This window comes from Oreochromis niloticus, linkage group LG4 (assembly GCF_001858045.2).
Source record: "Oreochromis niloticus isolate F11D_XX linkage group LG4, O_niloticus_UMD_NMBU, whole genome shotgun sequence".
In the NCBI taxonomy this organism is placed as follows: domain Eukaryota; kingdom Metazoa; phylum Chordata; class Actinopteri; order Cichliformes; family Cichlidae; genus Oreochromis; species Oreochromis niloticus.
In genome coordinates, this window is record NC_031969.2 from 29,951,065 (window position 1) to 29,976,677 (window position 25,613).

The 25,613-nt window shown below is 43.8% G+C and overlaps 3 protein-coding genes across 4 annotated transcripts in view; 2 read left to right on the forward strand and 1 right to left on the reverse strand.

The window, feature by feature from the left end:
• slc1a9 (solute carrier family 1 member 9) overlaps nucleotides 1–15,342 on the forward strand; it is a 48,504-nt gene extending 33,162 nt beyond the window's left edge. Inside the window, exons 12-13 of the mRNA XM_019357665.2 lie at nucleotides 6,253–6,338; nucleotides 13,951–15,342. Coding sequence (XP_019213210.1) covers nucleotides 6,253–6,338; nucleotides 13,951–14,156 — 292 coding nt within the window. The 3' untranslated portion in view covers nucleotides 14,157–15,342. The remainder of the gene's footprint in view (nucleotides 1–6,252; nucleotides 6,339–13,950) is intronic.
• Nucleotides 6,095–17,356, reverse strand: kcna7 (potassium voltage-gated channel, shaker-related subfamily, member 7). Of its 2 annotated transcripts, XM_003442519.5 has the most exons (3): nucleotides 16,671–17,356; nucleotides 15,438–16,175; nucleotides 6,095–8,198 (listed from the first exon to the last, which is right to left on the reverse strand). In XM_003442519.5, exons 2-3 carry the CDS (start codon nucleotides 16,119–16,121, stop codon nucleotides 7,263–7,265), a joined length of 1,620 nt encoding a protein of 539 aa, XP_003442567.1. In that variant the 5' UTR covers nucleotides 16,122–16,175; nucleotides 16,671–17,356; the 3' UTR covers nucleotides 6,095–7,262. The 2 variants fall into 2 exon arrangements, with proteins under 2 accessions (XP_003442567.1, XP_025762200.1); XM_025906415.1 differs by lacking the exon at nucleotides 16,671–17,356 and having other exon boundaries at nucleotides 15,438–16,278.
• A 3,336-nt stretch (nucleotides 17,357–20,692) lies between these two features.
• Nucleotides 20,693–25,451, forward strand: hsd17b14 (hydroxysteroid (17-beta) dehydrogenase 14). The gene is made up of 9 exons (XM_003442518.5): nucleotides 20,693–21,090; nucleotides 21,184–21,222; nucleotides 21,349–21,446; nucleotides 21,599–21,665; nucleotides 21,770–21,861; nucleotides 22,265–22,369; nucleotides 22,450–22,517; nucleotides 23,112–23,208; nucleotides 25,147–25,451. Exons 1-9 carry the CDS (start codon nucleotides 21,009–21,011, stop codon nucleotides 25,300–25,302), a joined length of 804 nt encoding a protein of 267 aa, XP_003442566.1. The 5' UTR covers nucleotides 20,693–21,008; the 3' UTR covers nucleotides 25,303–25,451.
• Nucleotides 25,452–25,613: the final 162 nt, after the last annotated feature.

Consider the following 25,613-nt stretch of genomic DNA (forward strand, 5'->3'; position numbering starts at 1 on the left):
GTATTCCTTATAGTATAAACAGAAATACAAAGAATTATATTATTACATTAATCAAAGTATGAATGTCACAACTATTTTCATGGCTCAGTGAGAAATAATTATCTGATTTATCATGTGGCCTGAACGTTTTCCAGAGCTCAGGTTGAAGTCTTCAAATCCCTTGTTTTGTTTGATAGCCCGAAGCTTTGCAGTTTGAATTCAAAGCCAATTCCTAAAAAGCTGCGTGTGAAAAAATTAAAAAATTTTTTTAAATAAATACATAACAGGATAGAGAAACAGAGTTTGTCTTGAACTCGAAACTAATTCCATTTTTTATTTTATATGACAGCTACAAGCTCTAGAGGACACAGGTGAGACCTCAATAGATTCCCTTTCTGACTTTATCTACTAGTGTTTCACACATGATAAGAGTATCAGTGATAGATTTTCTTTCCCTCTTCACATTCTAAATTGTGTTTTTTTTGGATAACTTAGTATAAAAATAAAAGATTATTTATGCTGTGAGATCAAGATGGTTTACAAACGTGATTATTTCAAGGTGGAACACGTTAATCTGAAGTCTTTCTGGCATATTATAAATCAGACGCACAAGAAGCAGGAGTGAGCCTGGCAGCCTGGTTTGGTTTTAAAACTCAGTCTGACATCTAGAGGCTGGATCGCTCGGCACATCAGCCTGCAGCTCCGACTCTGAGATTTCACAATTTTTTTTGACCTGGAAAAAGTCAAAGAACCTGACTCACACTTTGTCCAGTACCATCTCCTCCTGTACACGTGCCTCGTGATGCTTCTGTAAACATGTTTAGACTTGAGCACTCGTCATCACATTTTCCCACAGTCACTGCACACAGAGTCACGCAGAAGGAATTCAAAAATGCGTGAGTGATAAAATATGACCTTTGTTGAGTAAGGAAAGATGTATACATGATCATCTGCCCTCAGAATACAAACAGGTAACACTATGCCCACATGCTCAAGATAACTTACAAAACCAGCTTTTAGAGTCTGAAATGATTCATGTTTCTTACTTGCTGTATTCAGCTAATACTCATTACAAAATCAAGGATCCATATCTCTCTTCTCTCACTGTAATCTTGGCGTCTTGATACTTAAGATTGATGTTTAAGACAAAATATTTCTGAATATGTAGTTTCCACATCGTTTGGAGCTTTGAAGGTCTGCAGAAGACAGTCTGAAATCTGTACGACTGTATATCATCACACCAGCACATGCCACAATAGATTACACCAAAAATACTTATAAAGGAATTTTCTTTTTCTTACACAGGATCACAGGGAGTCATTCTGAAGAGGGCACTCTCAGAGGTCGCTCACTGGTGCCTTACTGTAAGAATGTACTGACTTGGCGTCTGAAGACTCCTCCAGAGCTCCTCTTTACTAATTTTAGAGGAAAGACCTTGCATAGTTCACATGCCCCGTCTGTCGTTTGAGATCTACCACTTACGTAATGTCTTCTGAGACTGACGTATGGAAAGGAACGCACAGTTCACATGAATGGCTTTTTCTGTGTAAATACTGCCTGTTATCACAAAGGTTTTCTGATTTGACGCTGGCCTTGCGTGTGTAAGCTCACGTCAGCTGTTTTCTATTCTTCTCAGACGAGTTTCTATGTAAGACATTAGCTGATTTCATTGTGCATGAAATGACCCATTCACACAAGATTCATTTCACAATGCTATACTGATAAAAAAAACAAAGATGCATGGAAACCATGCTGTTTTAGCAGCTGAAACCACCTTTTATGTCCTCTTTAAACTCATACAGGAGTACCTTTTTAAATTTGCTACATCTAAAATGTTCTAATCAGATCTTTATACCATACTTGGTTTAGGGAGGATGGCCGAACTTATCACCCTATTTCTAAAGCTGGGCATAACCTGTGCGATTTTTGGCCCATTTTGAGACAATTTTTCAGTTGTGCGACCGTTTTGGGGATCGCTCCGAGTTTCGCCTTAATCGTGTGTCGTGCATCGTGTAGTATACATGGGGTAACAAGAAGCGATTAACACCTCACGACCAGCTCCCGATCAACAATCGTATGGTCCCAAGAAAATCAAACCTGTTTGAAATACTATCGCCCCTCGTGAGGATATCAGTGCAACCTCTCACACTGCACAGTGAAAAAGACAGAGTAGCATGGCAGCGCAGTGTGTAGAACTTTGGCAAGCTCATCCGAGCCTTTTCGATGTGGAGACAGACTTTGTGTTATAAGCTTCATGTTATGGACGCACAGTGTGAGCACTCAGGTCGCATCAGAGCATTGGGCCGTATAGTGTGAGACCATGCATCGTGACCTATGAACTTCTAACCCCTGCGATTCAGTTGTACAGTTTGAGCAGGCGCTGAGTAACGCGACTGAAAAAATCGTACAGCTTAAGGAAGAGGCCAGTCACCCTTTGGAGGAAGCTCATTTCTGCCGCTTGTATCCGCGAGTTCGCTCTTTCAGTCACTACCCACAGCTCGTGACCATAGGTGAGGGTAAGGACGTAGATCGACTGGTAAATTGAGAGCTTCACTTTTACACTCAGCTCTCTCTTCACCCATATCTCATTTACTTTCTATTATTGCGATCCTAGGTTATGTTAAAAGAATAGACTGAAAAATACAGACCAGGAAAAGAATCTAAAACCTAAAAATACCATATAAATTATCTGACTGAGAGGGATCTCTTGTGACCCGAGCCCATGTGTCACGAGTGCTATGCATTTAGTTTGTCCTTAATAATGAGCTGAAGCCGAGCAGCTGTGGAAGACATAAACAGCCAAAATCATAAATATTCTACAAAATAAATTGCTTCTGTATTCATGTAACCGTCATTGGAAAAGTAGTAAAAGTTTGGGGAAAATAAAAAGAAGGAACAATGCAAAACATAAATAAATAATTAATCAATAACATTTTGATAAATAAAGATAATTAGGTGAATTAATAAGAAAGGAAAAATACTTGAGAAGCAAGTTGAGGCAGAAATATAAACTTTGTAACATTTTATGACCTGATTCATGTTTCTATGATATTTTTATGTTATTTTGATCTTCTTTTGGTTGCAGTTCACATCACAATCATTGAATTAGATTCTCTGTAAACAGTCTATGAATGATCCACTGATTATTAAACAACTGCCTCTTTGTTGCTTTCTGCTGTGACTAAATTTATTCTGTACCCACGTCATGCTTTTAGCTTTATTACAGCCACCCTTCAGTCCCGAAGAGTGTTTGAGACAAAGAACAGATTTTAGATTTACTATAAAGACAAACTGACGTTGCGCAGCGCCGTGTATCAAAGAAAGTCAGTGACACGAGGATTATGTTGTGGTAACTACTTCATCCAGAACACCCTGTGACAGAGAGCTGTTCTGCCCCCAGCAAATACCATTTCTGCCACCCACCCCCTCTGCCCTGTATCGGTTACACATAACGCATAAACTGGCTCCGGACCAACTATATGAACTCTGTCTGCACCACTGCCAGCCGATGAGCAAGCTCTTTGTTATCCTCGTAAGCATAAGATTGCAGCGCCACATTTCTGCCATAACTCTGACAAATGCAGGGCATCGACACCTAAAACACTCCCGCCACTTTTAGCTGCTGTATAATCGTTTTATCTTCATGGGATATCCAATTTACTCAGACAAATGTGCAGCGAATGGACATGCAGCAAGTGCTACTGTTGAATGTATTCCTCCATTAAAAAGACAAAGTAGTCTAACCTATAAGCAATTTAGAATCGACAACTGCCCTACAGTAACCCCACTAACTGCATGTGTTTAGATTGTGGGAGGATGTCAGAGTACCTGGAGAGATCCCATCCAGACACAGGGAGAACATGCCAACTCCACGCAGAAAGGCTGCGCAAGCAAAATATGTGAAAAGATATTTTAAAATCATTTGGTGAAAAATAAATATTGTTATAGCTAATTTCATTATCTGCACATTTACTCTGCTGGTTCTTCCTGCTCTTGTGCAATCGCTCTGTCTTCGCCTCCTTTGCACTGACAATCATACACAAACACTTTATATTCAGCTATACATAACAATATAATGTGGTGATAATTATTATAAGAGCACGCTGGGAATCCATATTTGATATGAGTATAGCACACTGCTTGGTTATGTGAAATCATCATCATGAATATGGGTAAAACAGAAACTACACTCACTTTATAATATACATGTCCACTCCTACCTGTTTATTTCTCTCTCTCTCTATCTCTCTCTCCCTTTGCTGTCTTCATCCTGCTCTCTCCCTTTCTCACCCTCACTGTCATCCTCTCTCAGTCTTTGTGCTGTAACCCAAAAGTTAAATGTAACAGGGAAACACAACTTACAAACTAATAAAAGGCATAAACTGCTACATTTCGATTTATAACAATATTCAGACTGAAAGCAGGGTGCTACTGAACATTGACTTGCTCTCACCTGGATCAGTAAACACCTGGATCGATCCTCAATTTCACTCGTTTACAATTTCTTTCGATGATGGCACGCGTTCCTACGGCTTTGTTCACACGTTCTACGAGGAGGTGACCAGTCCTCAGATTATCACTGCCATGCAGACACAGAGTGTCAGATGCACCATGTGGAGCACCACTCCTGTTCTGTTGTTGTAAACAAACAACAGAACAGGAATAGAAATGTTTTAACAAACTCAAATAATAAAGTACATCAGCTCATTTGCTGGTAACTCACAGTATACCAGCAGACTAGTGGCTCAGAAAGCTAAAATTAGCTAATAATCTCTAATGATTTAGGCTACAACACCTCTGAGTGAGCGCACTGTAACATCATGACATCAACAATACTGCACAGTTTCATTCTCTCCTGACTCCAGTAGACAAGTTGGCAAAATATAATATTAGAAGAATGTCAGTGTCAGAAAATAATACTAAAATACATTATCATTACTACTATTACTATAATATTATACTAATATATATAGTAAAGGGGAAGGTCTATACTAGACCCCAGACCTGCCCCTTTCCTGATGAGTGCCCTTTACTTGAGGCATTTTTAATTATTTTTTTTTGTAATTTGTGTGTGCATGTGGAGTCCTGCCTGTGCCCCTCAACAATATAATTTAACTGTTAATCATAATTTTGCTAAATAAAAGGACCTGGCTTGCATCAGTCACATGACTACCATTAACCAATGCTCACCCTTGACGGCAGAGCGCGCTGGTTACGAGCCGGAAACAAACTCAGAAAGAGCACGTGCATTTTTTGCCACCTGAGCGGTGCTGAGCTGTAGGGGAAACACAGGCTGATGCAAAGGAAACCAGTAAGTAGGGTGGACAGCCTATACACTATAGTCTGTAGGACACGGGAGTATTAGGTTATGATGTACACATTGGTAAGTTCTGTTGTGGCAACTGTCGAATTGAAACAAATGAGCCTGCTGTGTGTGCAACAAACATTACCTGTCCTTTTATTAACTGTACAAGTAGTGCTGGTCATTAGCTGCTAGCTGACTGGGTAAGGGTGTCATGGGTCAGTAGCTCTGTCCACTGTTTTAGTGAACATATTTAGTTTTAAAGTAAGTTACAGGGCTTTCCCTGCATTTCTGGAGGGCTTATATTTCCCTAAAAACGATCTAACATGCATATCCACATAATTATGGATTTATATTTTATATTATTTTATATTTATATATTTATTTTTTTTATTCTCATTACTTTATTATTATAGCACTAGGAATAAATAATAAGAGAAGGATTCTGAATCAGCACCATGATGAAAACTTGGCCATAGTACTGTATATACAGTATTCTGGAGAAGGTATAAAATGTCACTGTATGTGTATGTCCCTCACCAGATGGATTAAAAAGGGCACAGGTAACAATAACACATGTACCAGTTGTTGCATTGCAGAGATATTCAAGTATAAAAACTATAATAAACACAATTGCAATGTTTTGGTTCTATAACATTTTTCTATCTTTTATCGTGGACTAGGTGCAAGAGTTGTTAAGTGTGGACAATTAAATAATAGATTAATGCAATAGCAAATTATGCCTAGTTCTCAGATGGACAGCAAGTAGAGAGTGATAGATGAGACGAGGAGATGGAAGGAGGAAGAGAGGCGAAGAGTGAGTCACAGGCAGAGCCTAGTTTATTTCCCACAGTTTTTTTTAATTCTTGCCTTATGATTTCAAGCGCTGTCACCAATCTTTGCATTTTATTATCGCATAACACTTGTTTAATCAGCTACCATCTCTCCTATGGACTTTTTAACATCTACAGTCTCAAAGCAGTAGAGCCCTGCCTTCCAGCACTATCAGCAGCAGGAGCAGCAGCAACCCCTCAACAGCAACATTGTACCCCATCAGGTAAAACATAGGCTAATATAGTCATCGTTTGTTATATATGGTGCATCCTTTCAGTTCATCCTCTGTACAGAATACTTTGTTGTGATTGGCTGATTGCTTAATATGTAACGTGTAAAAAGTACTGGGCCACCCCTGTTTGCCCATGAAAACCCATGCCACGAAACTCCCAGCACACAGTTTTTGTGCTGATGTTAATGCCAGTACCACGCTCTGATTCGGTGAACTCTCTAAAGCAACTCTTCCTTTCACAAATGCTTGTAAAAAACAAACTGCATGGCTAGTTGCTTGATTTTATACACCTGTGTCAATGGGATTGAATTCAGACAGCTGTAGTTGAATACTGTTTCCATATAATTTAAGACAAGATATTGTAATATTATACACATGACAGCGTACATATTGACTGGAAAGCACTCTGGGTTAAATGAGCTGTACAAATAAAAGTGATTTGGCAGAAAATGAGGAGAAGCAGAATTTAGTGTTTAAGTTATTTTCAGGAAATTATCTGGTTAAAGGAAATTCTAGGTCGATTCATTGCAGTCATTCTACATTCATTCTTCCTGTGACCAAAACATGTAAGTAACTGTCATCTGTGTTTGGTTAAAGAACCAGAGAGGGTGGTTATAATTTAAATCATTTTGCAGCTGGTGGAATATTTTTCATGTGAGATGCACAGAAAATGCTTTGAGGCATCTGGAAACATTTTACTTTTTTTCTGTTTATTTACTGAGGAAAACGGATGCTTCGTGGGTAGCTGTGAGTCGAGTATAATCATGCAAAAGCTTAACATATAAAACTATGTTCACATGTCACTGCACTTCTTGGATTTCATGTCTCCCTCTTTGTGTCCTTTCAGCAGTATCTTTTTATATCTTGGCTCTGTTTTCTTGATGTGTGGCCATGAGTTTAGCACTCTGCAGTCTGTCAGACCTGAGTGACGCGAGATTCCTTAAAGAGGAACCCCATGTCTCTCTGATCCCCGGCTACCTGTCCTGCACAAAGGCCTGTCAAAAGAGGCCCATTGATCGGAGGGCAAATAGCCCTGTTCTGCCCATACAGTGGTGCATAATCCCTCATATATTCAGGCCACTCATCCATTCCATCGTCGTCCTCCTCATCTTCATCATCATCTCCTTCCTTTTCCCAGAGCGATGTGTTGACATGCTGGTACACCCTGGTGTCCTCGCACTCCATCTCTCTGTGGTAAAAGTAGCTGAAGTTGGACACAATGACAGGCACAGGCAAAGAGATGGTGAGCACGCCAGCAATGGCACACATGGAGCCCACCAGCTTTCCCCCAACCGTGCCCGGGCACATGTCCCCGTACCCGACTGTAGTCATGGACACGACTGCCCACCAGAAGGCCTCAGGGATGCTTTTGAAGTTTGTTCCAGGACTGTCCACCTCAGCGAAGTAGACAGCGCTAGAAAAGAGTATGACGCCAATGAAGAGGAAGAAGATGAGCAGGGCGAGCTCTCTCAGGCTGGCCTTCAGCGTCTGGCCCAGGATCTGGAGGCCCTTGGAGTGACGAGAGAGCTTGAAGATCCTGAAGACTCTCACTAGCCTGATGACTCTGATGAGAGCCAGAGACACGGAGGGCTGCGTACCTTTGTCCTTTGCTAGCTCCGTGCCCACTGTGACAAAATAAGGCAGGATGGCGAAGAAGTCTATGATGTTCATGATGTCTTTAAAAAAGTGCACCTTGTTGGGAGCGCTAATGAAGCGCATGATGAGTTCAAATGAGAACCAGCAGATGCAGATTGTCTCTACTATGAAGAATGGGTCCTGGAAGGCAGTGAATCCAGGTGGGACCAAGATGGTCTTGTTTGATATGTTGGGGTGAGGAGTGATGGAGTATTGCTGCAAGATAAATAAGGAAGTAGAAGAGATTAAACTCAAACATTAGATTAAAAGAAAAATCAAACGATATAACCTGCACTGCCCAAAAGATTCAACTTATTTTCACATACTCGTTGGTTTGGAAAAAGAAACAGGAGAATAGAGAGAGAGGAAAGGTAGGGCAGTAGTAAACAGCTCCATGGAGATATGTTTGCATGAATGTAAACAGAGAGAAATCAAGAAGGACAGAGTAAACAGGAGGAGGAAAGTGAGAAGTAGTGATTATTATCAAAGTTTGTCCTCAGCACATTTGAAGTATGTCACCAGGATCTTGTGAGATCTCTGATACAGTGCTAACTTCTGTCTCCTCTCCATTTTCGCTCTCTTAGTTTTAATGTTTTTTTTTCTCTCACAGACTTTTATATAAACCAGTTTCTCTATATTTAAACATAAAACACATCAAGTTCACGTGACTCAGGATTGTATTACAGCCACCTGACACTTCATTTAACCAGCTGCTTTTTCTTCTGGGAACAAGGTGCAAATTTGGAATAACTGGACGTTAGTGTCTTTTAACAACTTATTTAAAGTTACTCTAAGCATCTGATGTCCTTGCAGTACATACCGTGCTCAACTCTATTTCCTATTTCCTGTTAATTAGATACACCTGGCTGAAAATGTTGCTGTCTGGTATAATAAGCCTGCAGTAAATCCTGCTTCCGTCAAGGTCAAAATGTTCAGGGTTGGTTTTGATTCAGCTCTACTTTGTGGTGGGTTTGAACTGTATTCTGATAGATGTTTGGTTATCCCCTAAAATAACCATTCAGCTCAACCAGCATCTCCCTAATTCCACATCAACCCAAACCGAACACTGCAGCCTTCACGAAGGGAGGATTTACTGCAGCCTGCTCGTCTTAAATTACATTAACTTTAGCTTGGTCGACCTAATAAACTGGAAACAGCATATGTTTCTTGTGTCCTCGTGTTTGCTGCTTTATATATATACTCTGAACTGCCAGTGACATTTGCAAAGTAAATTCTAAACAGACACTGCTCATATTAAGGTGAAATATACTAATGGTGAAGTTCACCCAAATCTTTGTTATGATTCTTGTAATCCAGGCTTTCAGACTTTGTTTGATGTCTGGTTTGATATAACTTGTTGATGGAGAGAGTCCACGGTTAAATGGATATTTAACCACCTCCCACCCCCACCCCCAAGCAGGTCGAATGATGTTAGTGGCCATCACTTAGTTCCAGGCTGAAATGTTACATAAAACCAATAACATGCATGGATCGAGATATTTTTGTTTGTAAGATTTTCCATCTGGTGAGTGACTGTTAACGTGGAGATGGCTGTGCATGTATATTTATGTTGGCTTACATTGTATCTGAGAGTGTTGCAGGTTGTGATCACATTAGTATGGAAGACCAAATCTGCTGGTCAGTTAAGTAGCAGAGGAGGTTTTTAATCAGTTTCAGCTGCTTTGGTGGTAATGAAATGAACAACAGGTGCACTAGAGGGGCAACAATGAGAGAACCCCCAAAACAGGAAGGGTTTCGGGGTTGTGGTGGTGTCATGATCCTGGGTCCGTTTGACCCAGCGTTTTGTGTTTTTTCTATTTAGTGTGATTTTGGTTCTGTTCTTCTGTTTAGTGTTTTCTCTGTTCGGCCCGTGTGTGTCCTTGTATGTGTAGTTCCTGTTTTATTGTGACGGTCTGTGTCTTATGTCAGTGTGTCCTGTTTACGTTCCCCCACCTCGTCAGCTGTTATGTCTCCCAGGTGTGTTCCCTCCTGTTTCCCATCCCCCTGATTACTGGTGTGTATTTATTGTGTGTGTTCACTCGTCCTCGTTGCTGGTTCGTCTGTGTTGTTTCCCCTCGATCTCCCTGCGTCTCTCCATGTGTGATTTCCCCGGACCTCCCTGCATCTTCGTTTCTGGTTTGTTTTGTTAGTTTTCCCAGTTTAGGTTTACCTGTTAGCGTCACCCGCCATTTCTGTTTATTTGTATCACTGTTAATAAATTCTCACCTGCACCTGAGCTGCCGCTGCCTGGTCCTGATTAATTTCCACACGGCTTGCACCCGCAAACCGTGACAGTACGAACCAGCCACCATGGACCCAGCAGCAGTAAATCCGTCCGAGGAGCTTCGGGACGACATCATTTTTACTGTGGAGAATCTTCTCAGCCTGTGGCTGGAACACCCCCCGGAAGAGCTTCGCCACGCAGTGGAAAGCCGGCTACAACGTCTCTTTTCCGGCCTGCCATGGCTGTTGGCGTCTCTTTCCCCGACCATGCAGGCCTTTCTCCACCTCACAACACACCTTCTCTCTGCCACTCCTGCCTCGCTGCCCGACTCGCCGGATGTGACCTTGCCTGGCCCGTTGGAGCCGTCGGCAGGGAGGGAATGTCGATCGCGCCGCCGGCGCGCCACCCCACAGCCAGACATTCGGACTTTTAATTCGCCGGCTGTGGTGAGTAAGGACTTTTTTTTGGACTGTGTGACTGTTCATTCTAGGGCTGTCTTCTGTGCGGCAGATGATTATGTGAACAGCTCATCGCCTGCTCAGCAGCCGCTCTCAGCTCAGTTTTCTGGTGTCATTCCACCGCGGCTTTCAGAATTCAGGCCCTGCAGGAGTAGCAAGCAGCGGCGAAAGAAGGATTATGTGGTGGAAGACACTGGGCTTACTCCGCTGCAATCCTTTGCTTTGTTTTTGGGACTTCCACGTTCGGAGCTACACAAACTTCCCACCTCCTCGTCCCAGCCTCACTCCGCCACTCCTCCCAGCCTCCAGTAGCTGCCCAGCCTCCAGTAGCTCAGTTAGCTGCCCCGCAGCCGCTCTCAGCTCAGCTAGCTGCCCTGCAGCAGTCTCCAGTGCTCCCAGCTTCAGCCTCAGTGCAGTAGTCTCCAGTGCTCCCAGCTTCAGCCTCAGTGCAGCCTCCAGTGCTCCCAGCTTCAGCCTCAGTGCAGCCTCCAGTGCTCCCAGCTTCAGCCTCGGTGCAGGCCCCAGTGCTCCCAGCTTCACCCTCGGTGCAGGCCCCAGTGCTCCCAGCTTCACCCTCGGTGCAGGCCCCAGTGCCGCCTGTCGTCCAGGCCCCAGTGCCGCCTGTCGTCCAGGCCCCAGTGCCGCCTGTCGTCCAGGCCCCAGTGCCGCCTGTCGTCCAGGCCCCAGTGCCGCCTGTGCTTCCCGTAGCTCAGTCTCCAGTGCCTCCAGTGCCTCCCGTAGCTCAGTCTCCAGTGCCTCCAGTGCCTCCCGTAGCTCAGTCTCCAGTGCCTCCAGTGCCTCCCGTAGCTCAGTCTCCAGTGCCTCCAGTGCCTCCCGTAGCTCAGTCTCCAGTGCCTCCAGTGCCTCCCGTAGCTCAGTCTCCAGTGCCTCCAGTGCCTCCCGTAGCTCAGTCTCCAGTGCCTCCAGTGCCACCCGTAGCTCAGTCTCCAGTGCCTCCAGTGCCACCCGTAGCTCAGTCTCCAGTGCCACCCGTAGCTCAGTCTCCAGTGCCACCCGTAGCTCAGTCTCCAGTGCCCCCAGTAGCTCAGTCTCCAGTGCCCCCAGTGTCACCGTTACTTGTAGTTCAGGTTCCAGTATTACCAGATTCACCCGTTCACTCCATGCAGGGAGAAGGCTTTATGTCTACGCAGTGTACTTTTCAGGGTTTAGCCGCCGTTGGCACAGTTAGCCACTCCAGGGCTTCCCCAGAGGCTGGGTCTCGGTCCCCAGCCAATTCTGGAACCCTGCAGTTTAAGCAGCCCCCTGAGAACCACATCCTGTCAGCGTTGCCTGGGCAGAGCCAGTGCTCAGTGCTGTGCCAGTTGCTTTCGTGTTTGCTAGTGGCCTTCATGGCCGCTGGCTTAGTGATGGCTTCTGCTGGAGGGTCCGTGGGACCGCTCCGGCCTTCGTCTCGTGTCTCCGCTGGAGGGTCCGAGGGACCGCTCCGGCCTTCGTCTCGTGTCTCCGCTGGAGGGTCCGAGGGACCGCTCCGGCCTTCGTCTCTAGTCTCCGCTGGAGGGCCTGAGGGACCACTCCGGCCTTCGTCTCTAGTCTCCGCTGGAGGGTCCGAGGGATCCGTCCAGCCTGCAGCGCCTCCGCCTCCGGCTTCCACGCCGCCACCAGCTGCAGCCTCACCATCCACGCCAGCTGCAGCACCACCGTCTACGTCGTCTCCGGCTTCCACGCCGCCGCCTGCAGCGCCTCCGTCTCCGGCTTCCACGCCGCCGCCTGCAGCGCCTCCGTCTCCGGCTTCCACGCTGCCGCCTGCAGCGCCTCCGTCTCCGGCTTCCACACCGCCGCCTGCAGCGCCTCCGTCTGCAGCGCCTCCGTCTCCGGCTTCCACACCGCCGCCTGCAGCGCCTCCGTCTGCAGCGCCTCCGTCTCCGGCGCCTCCGTCTCTGGCTTCCACGCCGTCGCCTGCAGCACCTCCGTCTCCGGCTTCCACGCCGTCGCCTGCAGCCGCCTCCGGGTCTTCACCCTCCACGCCGTCGCCTGCAGCCGCCTCCGGGTCTTCACCCTCGCCTGCAGCCGCCTCCGGGTCTTCACCCTCGCCTGCAGCCGCCCCGTCTGGTCCAGCCTCCGTGTCTTCAGCCGCCCCGTCTGGTCCAGCCTCCGTGTCTTCAGCCGCCCCGTCTGGTCCAGCCTCCGTGTCTTCACCTTCAGCTAACCGGCCACTTTCCAGGCCACTGGCCAGGCGCCATCACCGTCGTGGGCGGCCCCCGGACTCCCTTCGCCTGAGTCGCCACCGTTGCCTTCCGCACGGTCGGCTTCCGGACCAGCTCCATCACCTCGTTCGCCAACGACGATGCCATTGCCGCCCTCATGGTCGGCCCCTGAACTGCTTCCACATGGCCGCTGCTGCCTTCCGCACGGCCGGCCCCCTGAACTGTCTGGGCTCCGGTGCTGTCGGCCCCCTGGTCGGCCCCCTGAACTGTGTCCACGTTGCCGTCCTCACGGCCGGCCCCCTGAGGTGTTCTGTTTTCCTGTGCTCTGGTGTGTTTCTTTTCTTTTGGTTTTGGACTCATGTTTTGTTTTTGTTTTTTTTTTACTTTCTCGTGCTTTTGTTTTTGTTTGCTTCGAGCCCTCCTTCCTGGGCCCCCGCTGCCCGCCCTGGTCGGGTTGGTTTTCTGTTTTTCTGGCTGTTTTGTTTTCTTGTGTTGGGCTGTCTGGGGCCAGCCCTTGCCGGGGGGGTACTGTCATGATCCTGGGTCCGTTTGACCCAGCGTTTTGTGTTTTTTCTATTTAGTGTGATTTTGGTTCTGTTCTTCTTCTGTTTAGTGTTTTCTCTGTTCGGCCCGTGTGTGTCCTTGTATGTGTAGTTCCTGTTTTATTGTGACGGTCTGTGTCTTATGTCAGTGTGTCCTGTTTACGTTCCCCCACCTCGTCAGCTGTTATGTCTCCCAGGTGTGTTCCCTCCTGTTTCCCATCCCCCTGATTACTGGTGTGTATTTATTGTGTGTGTTCACTCGTCCTCGTTGCTGGTTCGTCTGTGTTGTTTCCCCTCGATCTCCCTGCGTCTCTCCATGTGTGATTTCCTCGGACTTCCCTGCATCTTCGTTTCTGGTTTGTTTTGTTAGTTTTCCCAGTTTAGGTTTACCTGTTAGCGTCACCCGCCATTTCTGTTTATTTGTATCACTGTTCATTTTCACCTCCACCTGAGCTGCCGCTGCCTGGTCCTGATTAATTTCCACACGGCTTCCACCCGCAAACCGTGACAGGTGGAGGCTACCGACACCTTTTCCACCTCTAATCTTTTCTGTTTTGTTTTTTTGTTTTTTTTCACTAGTTTTGCATTTGGCTGTCTCCCAGAACAGTCTCAAGATCGTGGGGGAGATTCCAGGAGACATGCAGTTACTTTTGGAGAGCTGGACAGGGCAAAAGAAGGTTCATAACCCATCAGTGGGACCAGTGTCTGCTCCTTTGTGCAAGGACACAACAGGAGGAATGCTGCCAGAGCCCTACAAAATAATCTCCAACAGGCCACTGGTATAAATGTCTCTGACCAAACAATCAGAAACAGACTTTGTGAGGATGGCCTGAGGGCCTGACATCTTCAAATGGGTCCTGTGCTCATTCCCCACCAGTGGAGCCTGATTAGCATTTGCCATAGAATACCAGACATAACAGATGCACCACTGGAGCTCTGGATACAATCTGGGTCTGCAAACAGAATGGCTGAAAATATAAGAAACAAGATGTTACAATGGACCAGTCAAAGTCCAGATGTCAACCTAATTAAAAATCCTGTGGCGAGACCTTCAAAGAGCTGTGCATAAATAAATTCTTACAACCCGCAATGAAGTGAAGGAACTCTGTAAAGAAAAGTGGGCCCATATTCCTTCACAACTTTCATGGAATATTCATTTATTTTTCTATTTGTTAATTGTTTTGGCAGTTTTTGTCCTCCATACGTCAACATATCTATCTCTGTTTACTGGAGTAGCGAGGGAGTGGTGGTGGTGTTTTGGGAGCATGCACGTCTGCTACCTGAACCTCCACAATCCATCTCGTCTCCAGGCTGCCGGAGCACATGCGAGACAAATTTAATTTTGCCGTAGTCATCAGAAAAACCGATCTGTCTCCATCTTTTCCATGCCGTTTTCAGTGTGTAGCCTATGAGTCACTGTGTTTATTAATAAGGGCTTTGGTTTATGTGTTGATGGGCTCTTTGGGGTGTCCTTCCTCTATATATAGCACCTTTAGATCTCCGAGTAGTAACCTGAGACAAGCTCATCTCCTTTCCTGCTTTTCATGCTTGCTTCTCTTCATCTAAGTCCTTCCACTCTCTCTTGCTTCTTCCTACTTTTAAGCATTCGCTTCATCTAAATTAATCAACTAATAAGTAAAACTTCCAATCTGCTTTATCGCCTCTCTTTTTTCCTACATATTTTTCCACTGGTGGCTTAACTGCTCTCCTCATCTCGTACTTCTTTCCTCTCAGTCTAACTGGATCAGATTAAATGGCAACTCCAAAATAATTTCAGCAGAAAGTCTCCTTTACTTTCTGTCTTTCCTCAGCCTTTGCTTTCCTCTCCATTTTTCACTCAGTGTTGCTTCAGGAGATAAAAACATTTTCACCTTGTGCTGCAAAGTGACATCTGTCGGCACTTCTTGTGCTTATTTGTTCACCTCATCACTTTCCTGCAGTGTTATGCTGTGTTCTCTAAGCACCCTGTCATCATCCTACTCCCTCACTCATGCGGTTATTGCAACTGACATAACTTCCATGTGCAGCCCTGTGAATACCAGTTTTGTAGATATCAGCATCCTCACCTCCCTCCGCTCCTTTTCATTTCTGAACTCAGGCAGGGTCTCCAGGCAGAAGATGAGAATGGAGATCACAATGACCATGACACTGATGATGGCGATGATCCGGGCTCCGCTGGATGATTCCGGATACTCAAACAGCTTCCAGATTTGCTGCTGCCACTTTTTTTCAGGTAGAGGTCTCTCCTCCTCTTTGGCGAAGCCTTCATCCTCTTTGAAGCGGTCAATGATCTCCTCTCCGAGCTCGTAGAACCGCAGCTCCTCCAGGAACATGTCCAGGGGGATGTTGGCGGGCCTCCGCAGCCTCCCACCTGACTGATAGAAGTAGAGGATGGCGTCAAAGCAGATGCGGTTTCTATCCAAGAAGACTTCATTCCTCAGAGGGTCGAAGTAGCGAATTCGACGCTGGGGGTCACCCAACAGGGAGTCTGGGAACTGAGCGAGGGTGCGCAGCTGGGTCTCATAACGCATCCCTGACACGTTGATGGCCAGACGCTCCGTCAGAGCCCACTGACACCGCCGGCGGTTCTCCCTTCTGGGATGGGCCCTCGGCTCCTTGCTGCTCTCTTTCTCCAACTTGTTCTGCTTGTTTTTGGCCTGCTTATCTTCATCGCTGACCTCCTCAGCTTTCTGTTTATCTTTTGTCTCGCCTCCACCTCGATCTGTACCTCCCCCCTTATGATTGTCCATGTCTCAGCCTGGAATAGTTCCAAGTTTTTTTGTTTGTATTATTTTTTCTTTGTTCTGCAAGACGAAAAATCAAAGTTACCCTTTTCACATCATACTTCCAACAACCAGTTACAACACTGTGTATAAAAGGTGTATAACAAATAAATTCTGAGTAAAAATCTGTATTTCAGCATTTATGAGTTGATTCTTTTAGCAAATCTATTCAATTTTTATATTTTTTTTACTGTTACACTTTATTGTAACACACCAGAAAATGTTACACCTGTACACCCTTCCCTGAACTGACTTAATGGATTACATTTATATAGCGCTTTTCGAGACCCTCAAAGCGCTTTACAATTCCTCTATTCATTCACTCTCACATTCACACACTGGACTTTTTGGTTCAATCAAAATGGATTTTAAGGTGATTTTCTCCGTCTCCATAGACCATCAGAGAAACTGCTGTCAGCTCCACTTGTCTTAAAACATGCTATACAGTGTCTTTGTTTAGATTTGATTTCATACTGCATGCACAAATTCCAAGACATGCAGTTACTGTAAACCCACCTTAGTTCAGCTCCTCCTTTCACCTGCCTGCCCGGCAGCTAATGCTTCAGGCTAGTGCTTCAAACCCCAGGCGAGTGACCATGACCCTCCTGCTGTTCCTTCACCTCCATGTGCCTTCTGGGCCGACCCATCATCACACCATCCAGGCAACCCCTCCTAATTCTCCCTTGAGTCACATTTAGGAGGTGAGGGGAGGAGATAGAGGGAGTAGTGTGCTTCTTCAGGGGCTGCTGTGGTGTTAATCTGCCACCGTGGGTAAAGTTAAAATTGTTAAGCTTGTTTATAGGTCACTCACTGTCTGCGCTTGCACCCTTGCGCTGCCTCTCGCTCTCAGCATGGGGAATGCTGTTAGGCGGAAATTCAATCTTGGATTTGCTCCTTTTCCAAGAGCACGCTGCCTATTCGCCCACTTTTTCTGACCCCAACAAGCCTCCTCACTCAAAAATGTCAACCTCTTACAACCCTAAGTCTGTCTTAAACATGCTGTGCATTCTTACATACACTTGTAGCCTGATCTGTACCTGAACTAGAAAGTTTAAAAAGGAGAATAAAAAATAAAATAAGGGAGCAGTGTTTGCACCATGAACATGATTTACACTCTAGAATCATACCACAAACATTTGGTTGGTATTTATGTTTTTTCCCTCTTTTGCTGTTGCATCTTAGATATAAATTAAAACTTGCAGGTTACTGTGGTTTGTGCAGAATTATCCACAAATTGGATCAGAGCAGTGATAAATCTGTCATGAAATGTGACCACACCATTACTCACTTTATGTTAAATATAAAACTTGATTTCTGTGGTTATTTTAGACACATCTTAAATTATACACCAAAACATCTCTGAGTCTCTGGGTCTGTGTGCAGGAAGACTTTTCTTACTGTTGCCTTCAAATACTTCAAGTAATTTACAGCTCTTAAGTGTTTATTTTCACAAAGGGTTTGTAAAGTTTGCTCTTTGCATTCCAAATCTCCAAATCCAATTTTGATACTTTGAATAAGAGTAGCTGTTGCAGAGGACTGTAGGTCGGAATGTGTGGGAAAACCTGCTGGCTTGTTTACTGCAAGCTGCAGCTGAAGGCACTTGGAGATCCTGGTATTTTTGGCTCACTTTATTAAACTGTGTGAGATGTGCTGAATCCTTTACTGGCATAGTGAGTGGTATGGTAGCATGCAAGCTATGCTCTGTATAAAAAAAAATAGATGTAGCTTCCAGGTCTGAAAAGTGAAGCAAATGTGAAGCAGTGTGCCTTAAACTGTATTCTTTGTAATGGCCAGCAGGGGGCTGACGCCACAGGTTGCAGAAAGAAGCCCAATTTAAAAATAATTTGTGAGTTGGTGAGTTTATGACCTCAAATATTAGTTTAACCTTTAAGTTAATAAAGCACAATGTTCCTTAAAATTATTATTATTATTATTATTAATAATAATAATAATAATAATAATAATAATAATACAGGCTGATGTCCAAAAATCTGAATCCCTGAAAAAAATCAGGAAGTTTAAGGATTTCCAAATTTTTATTTTTAAACACAAAATGTTTTGCCATGTAAAATGAGGAAATTAGATTAAAGTTCATTTCAGCTTCTACCTTATCCACATGTTTTAAGTCACATGCCCTTCCTGAGCCAACTTCAAAGGTTTAGTGTCTCTGATTTTTACCTCCAATCGACCCAGCACCCTTTTACACGAATATGTTGACCAGTGAGGCATGAAAATGAAGAAATGAAATAATTACGTTTAAGATTAAGTATACAAAAATGAATACTTTTAACAAAAGGCCAGATCTCCTTGATCTTTAAGTGCTTTATAACTGCTAGAAACATAGCATCAGCAAGTTTAGTGGGAAGCAGGTGCTTCATACTGTCAGGTAAAGACACTACAGTATTGGAGAGAGATCCCCAACAATCAGACGATCCCATTCGTGCAAGTGCTTGATAATGGGGAGTAGGAAGAACTTCCTTTCACAGAACGAAACTAATCATGTCCAGTCTGGGGCGGATCTAGAGAAATTTTTTTTAGAGTGGCATGAGGGTGGCAAAGAAATCAAATGGGGTGGCAAAATCAAAGCCTTTTTTTCCCCAAACACATATGCAGGTGGTTACATATGGTTAAAATGATTCAAATGCAGTAAGTATACACGTTTTTCATATAAATATAGTCTATAACTTAATTATTGTCTGTAGCCCACATAATTACACACTTTAGTTACATAAAACATGTGAGTTTTGATATTATGTACTGTATAGCCTGTATAATAAATAAATATGTAGCCCAACAAGTATAAAATCCAGAAAGTTGCACAACATGGGGCGGTTCATTTACAAACACAAGTCTAACTTAAGTTTCACACTGTTTTTTGTTAGAAAACAATCACATTGTTACAGCTTAAATTACACAAAATGTCAGAAATCTGCACTGTCATGAACAAAAATTTAAACCTAATTTTTCATGATTTGTTGGATTAACCCACTGAGGTCTGAAATACAACCGGGCATTTTTGACTCCTTTTGAGTTTACGTTTGTATTTCACCCTCAGATTGTTTCATTTTATTTTTCCCCCTTGCCTTGTTTGGGATCATTCTTTTCAGCTCAACTGAATTTAGTTGTTTTTTTCACTGACATACTGCATTAGTATTACTGATCTGAAATCACACAAAGAACTTAAAATCCTAGTAGTATTTTTTTACTGAAAAAAAAAAACCACAGACATGTTGAGTAAATTTTTATAACTTGAAATGCAAATATAAATTGTACATTTTGTAAACATATCCAACTATTTATCTAAAAATGCAGCCAATACACCTGCCGTTGCTTTCATTTTGTACAACCATTTAAAAATATACTAAAACTAAAATGAGAGAACAATCAGGTGTTGCAATAAGATGCCCCACAAATGATGTGTGCCAGTAAAAAAAAAGTTTGTCCACCAAAAGACAGATGAGAACAGCACAGGGATAAACCTGCAGGCCTGACAACAGCAGGTGTATCACTCCGCTGGTTTTCTACTTAGTGACAGTGTTTACATTGCAAATGTGCCTTTGTGACATTCATTAGTGCCCTCACTGACACACACAACAAAACGACTGCACAACAGAACAGCTACACAAGACAACACAACACACTAACTGTACACTCCACACTAAACGTCACAAATCTCCCACATCTAAAAACTCTCTCACTCGCTCGCTCTGTCTCGCTGCCGTTACCGTCACTCTAAAAACTCTCCCCTCTCCCTAAACAACCAAATCCCACGTGTTGACTTTTTTAAAAATTGGTTGACATGGTACATTTTTCCACCGATAGGCTTCTTTTCCTTTCTTTACTGTTTTCGCGCTTTCCTTAGAAAACACTTAAAATACACACAGCACACATAAAAAACGTGACGACAGTATTTAGAAAAAAGCATGGATTATATATATTATCATAACTCTGGATTTACTGGCCTGTAATTAAAATTTAAAAACTTTGAAGTCCGAACTTTCAATGTGGGCTGAAACAGAGACTCAGCGTGGCTGCAGCTTGTTGCTATGTCAGCTTAACATAGTCATGTGATTTGGAGGTGCAGCGTGTCCGTGGACCACAGAGGGTTAATAACACTCATCTTCCTTCCATTTCCATAGTGTAACATCCAACCACCTGTGTAAAATCCGAAATTCCCGTGGTGTTGTTCAAAATGTGCTCTGGCACAATCATAAACATCGCTTGCTACTGATAACAAGAAAAAAGCTGGTCCTGCTGTGGGCTGAACCATTTGTTAATGGTAGAGGGGAGGAACACTATGCAATATATTCAGTTTTATTCACTGTTGACTGTAACTACGCTCAAACTGTTAATGCTATCTTATTTTAATAAACAACACTGTCATATGCAAAACTGGGGTGGCAAAGGATCATTTTAGGGTGGCACTTGCCACCCCATGCCACCCTTCTAGATCCGCCCCTGTGTCCAGAGTGATGATTTCTAAGGAAGCTGACATCAGCTTAGGGCGGCTAAGTTATTGGCACCCAAGCACAGATGTCCAGACACAGTTGAAGTAAAAAGGATATTATTATAAAAGTTCAAGAACCCTCTCTAGAGCTAGTTTTCTTGTGAATGTATGGATTTCCTACTATCCCCTATGCTCCTGAATGCAGCAAAGCAAACCGCATGATTTTGTGGTACTTTGAACTTTACAAACATGCTGACAGCGGCTGATCGTTTCTGCTGGCGGCGAAGACACAGAGGAGTCCTGCTGTAATAACTCCGAGCAGAGAAAGTAAGAACTAACCGTTATTAGTCCGCTGTTTGACAGCAGCGCCGCTTTGCGTCACATTTATCATCGTAATCGCAGACAAAATGTCCCTCCGCTACCACAACAAAGTGGCTGTTGTCACGGGAGGATCCAAAGGGATTGGCAGAGGGATTGTCAGAGTGTTTGGTATGAAAATGTCTTTATTTATGCTGGCAGTTTGCGCATGCAGCGAGGAGTGGCGCACTGAACATTTCTGCGACTTTTTTTTTTCTTTTATAGTGGAAAACGGAGCCAAAGTGGCGTTTTGTGCAAGAGAAAGTTAGTAAGGCTGTTTTTATTCTGCTGCTTTTTAAAACAGTTACACGAATTCACTTTTGCCAGCATATATGAAAAGAAAAATAATGGAGTGCAAGTTTTTGCGGCATGATCAGACGTGTCTCGTAGGTGCAGCAGGTGAAGCTTTAGAGACGGAGCTTAACAAGACCGGACCAGGCTCGTGCAAGTTTGTCAAAAGTGACATCTCCAAGGAAGAAGACATAAAGGTGAAGTACAGCTTTGTGGGTGTAAGGTCTGAAATGGACAGAGTCACATGATCACATGATGATCACATGATGATCACATGAGCTCAGAGAGTGACTCGGGCAGCCACTGCTGATGTGTGCTTGTCATTTGTTGGTTTCTCTTGTCTGTGCAGAGACTGATTGCAGTCACAGTGGAGCAGTTTGGTCACATCGACTGCCTGGTCAACAACGCAGGCTGGCGTGAGTCACACATGCATTTTTTGTCTGTTTTTCACCTCCAAGCAGATATGACGTCATGGCCGTCCTGCTTACTTTCCTTCTTTGTGTGAAATCTTCCTCTTCAGACCCTCCTCATAAACCCACCGATGACACCACAGCGGAGGAGTTCAGAGACTTGTTGAATCTGAACCTCGTCAGCTACTTTTTGGCGTCTAAAGTAAATTTTCACAGCTTTGCGTGCAAGTATATTCTGTCTTCTGTGGAAACAAAGACAGGACATAAAGATTAAAGTGATACATTTAAACACTGATGAATGAAATAAATAACAAATAACTTTATTATGAAAAGACAAGCGGGGAAACAATACAGGAAAAAAATGTTTTCAGTGGTCTTAAAAGTACACGATCATATCCTTAACATGGAATCTACCTCCTTTGATATCAGGATTCCAGGATTTCCAGGTTCTTGCATTGACTGATTGATTTTAGCCAACGCCAGTCTGACTAACTAATAACCCATAAACCCGTCATACCTTTCATTTCTGTTTGAGCTCTTGGAGTAATCGAAACATTATGTATAGAGGATCTTTGCACCACCTGAAAGTCTCGCTCTCTCTGCAGTATGTGTTACCGTACCTACGAGAGCGCCAAGGAAACATCATCAATATTTCCAGTCTTGTGGGAACTATCGGTCAGAAAGATGCTGCACCGTATGTTGCCACAAAGGTGAGCTTCTTTCCTCATTTCCTAAATTTCAGCCCCCTGCCCAATAGAAGAGTACTGTAATGTGATGTCTTCTCCACAAGGGGGCGATCATTTCCATGACAAAGGCAATGGCAGTGGATGAGAGCCGCTACAATGTGAGAGTCAACTGGTGAGGCAAACTGGCATCTGAAAAAAAAGTTTTCTAGGGAGAAAATATATTTTTAATTTCCAGATTAATTAATTGGATTTCACTTTAATCACAAGAATAAGATATAAAAATGTGTTGAGTCACAGGCTCCCCCGCCCCCAATTCATGAATTGCATCATGCAATTAATGATGCAATTAATGAATGCATCATTGATTGCCGAACTGAACTACGGCTTCAAGAGTCAAATCCAGTCCTCACAATCCTGAGTGTCCTTGTGGCTGTGGAGCAGCCGATGTTACACATTTATTTCTTTATATAAGGAGATATGTGCGAGTGTGCTGGTTACAAGGCTAAAATGAATACTAAATAATTTTGGATATAAGGAAAGAAATTAAATTAATTGATTACTAAGATAACAAACAACTATAATTAAGCATTAACTGGAGGTAAAAGACAGAACTACAGTGAAATAAAAAATGTGATTCTGATAAATAAAAAGAATTCAGGTGTGAAATAAAAACTGAATGTGTAGAGATTCTACAAGTATTTCATTTCCTTTATTTTAATAATTATGCATTTCTTTGTCTGATCAGAGTGTCTGGCTTTTGTTGCAGCATTTCACCAGGTAACGTGATAACACCTCTGTGGGAGGAACTAGCAGCACAGACACCAGACACTGCCGCTACCATTAAAATGGGGGAAAATGCTCAGGTACGTTCAGGAAGGCGTTCAGAAGCCATGTAGATTATGGGTGCTGGTTAGTAGTGAGGAGCTGAGTTATGCAAAGTCATTCATGAAAAGTTATGAAAAATGAACCGTGCCATCATCACATTGGATCAGGGCAGCGAATGCCTCTGGCGTTGTTGGTCAGCAGGCTGCTGGTGGAAAGTGTGCTACTATTGGCTCAAAACAATGGAAGGGGAGAGGGGGAAGGTGTGTTAGGAGGTGGCGTGAGAGAAGGAAAGGCAGGAGTGTGGCGGTCAGAGATAGGGACTTACATGTGAGGAGCTAGCTGATATGAAGGAGAGAAGGAGGCGGATATTTTTCAGAGCCAGTGTCAGACAGGTTAATGAGTTTGAAGCTGGAAATCGTAGAGGTAATGTTGAATGTTGTCAGTGTGAACGCCGTGTAGGTTGGATGTCAGTTAGAAGAGATGGAGGAAGCTAGATAAAGTGCTAGATTTAGTCCCCAGGAAGGAGCCAGTGGTAATTGGAGCAGACTTCAGGTATGATGTTAAAGAGAGGACTGCAGAAGAACAGATAGTGCTTTTAAAAAATGTAAATTGCTGCAGTGAACACATACTTGAAGAAGATGGGGAAAAATAGGGTGACATGTAGGAGTGAAGGAAGGTGCACATAGGTGCCCTATACCTTTGCAATTTGACAGAGATAAGAGACTGCAAGGTGGTGTCATGGGAGATTGTAGCTAAGCAGCATGAGATAGAGACAAGGATCAAATGGTGAAAGTTGAAGAAGGAAAACTGTTGCACAGAATTCAGAGAGTAGCGACAGCTCTGGCTGGTAGGGAAGAGTTACCAGATGATGGGGAAAGCTGAAGTGACGAGGGAATGAAAACAAGGACACTTGGGAGAGGAATGAGAAAGTATTGGAAAGTGTTCAAAGAGTTTGGCAAAGAAAAAGTGAGATAGTCAAGAAGATGAAGACAGTTGATAGGAGTACTTGAAGGCTAGGCGTACAGCAAAGACAGGTGGCAAAGGAGGAAGGCTTTTAGTGAGTTGTATGTGAGGCAGGACACTAAGGAAGGAGACTTTTATCGGTGCGCTAGGCAGAGAGATTGAGCTTGAAAGCCGAAAGTGCAACAGGACAGAGAGTGGAAGTTGCTAATATTTTTCACTGGGAGTTACCAGGATGGACATAATTAGAAATGAATACATCAGAGGGACAACTCAAAGTTAGAGAGGTAAGGCTGAGATGGTTTGGACATGCCCATAAGAGGAATACTGGATATACTGGAAAAAGCAAAACTAAACTGCCACATACTGGAATCTCTCCGTTAGGCAGTCAGCACCGACACCTTCAGTCTTGGATCGCAGCTGAACGAGTTTGTGTAACAGGCTGCATTTTTTCCATGCAAATTAGAGGTTTCCTTTGATTCAGGCAAGAAAAGCTGTTTGAAGCTGATGCAATACAAGAGGAGAAACTAGACAGCCACCTCCTTTTAGTTCTGCATTTATAGATAAAGAGTGAAAGACAAATTTGTTTCAGTGCTTTAAGTGTTGTTGTTGTTTACATGTTCAAGTAAATTATTACAGACCAGGAGGAGGATCAGGATCTGTCATTTTTACACTTTTATTACGCCTGTTATCTAAATAATGGAGCATAGGAGACCCTCTGTTAAGTCTCTGTCGCATTAGGAAGTTTGTAGTTTTCCTTGTTCATGAGTTGAGAAAGCTGAAATTATTAAATCTCCAGTTTTTTTTTTTTTTTGGGGGGGGGGGGGTGTTTTGCATGGGAAGTCGTACAGGAGTTTTTTGAAAAGCTTCTCCTTCTTGGCAAATACTTGTGAGCTAGGCAGCAACAGTTGGAACAGCTGCAGGCCTGTAAAAGCACACAAACAAAAGGAATTCACCCAGTGCACCCAGAAATATGCAGTCTTGGAATGAACGTGACGCACTTTCTTCTCCAACAGCTCATGGGTCGAATGGGGACTGAGGCTGAGTGTGGACTGGCTGCTTTATATCTCGCTGCCGAGGCCACTTTCTGCACCGGGATTGACCTGCTGCTCAGTGGAGGAGCCGAACTGAACTACGGCTTCAAGAGTCAAATCCAGTCCTCACAATCCTGAGTGTCCTTGTGGCTGTGGAGCAGCCAATGTTACACATTTATTTTATTTCTTTAAAGGAGATATGTGCAAGTGTGCTGGGTACATGACTAAAATGAATACTAAATAATTTTGGATATAAGGAAAGAAATTAAATTAATTGAATTCAACTAGTTTGGTGCTTGAAGTTGAAAATTTAAAGCTTAGAATATTGGTATCCTAACTTTGTAACTGGACCTGCACCACTCCCCTATGATTAGCCAATCAGCACTAACTTCTCTGACCTATAATAACCTGCTTTCGGCTACCCCAATCAGAGGTTTGGTTTTTGTTTT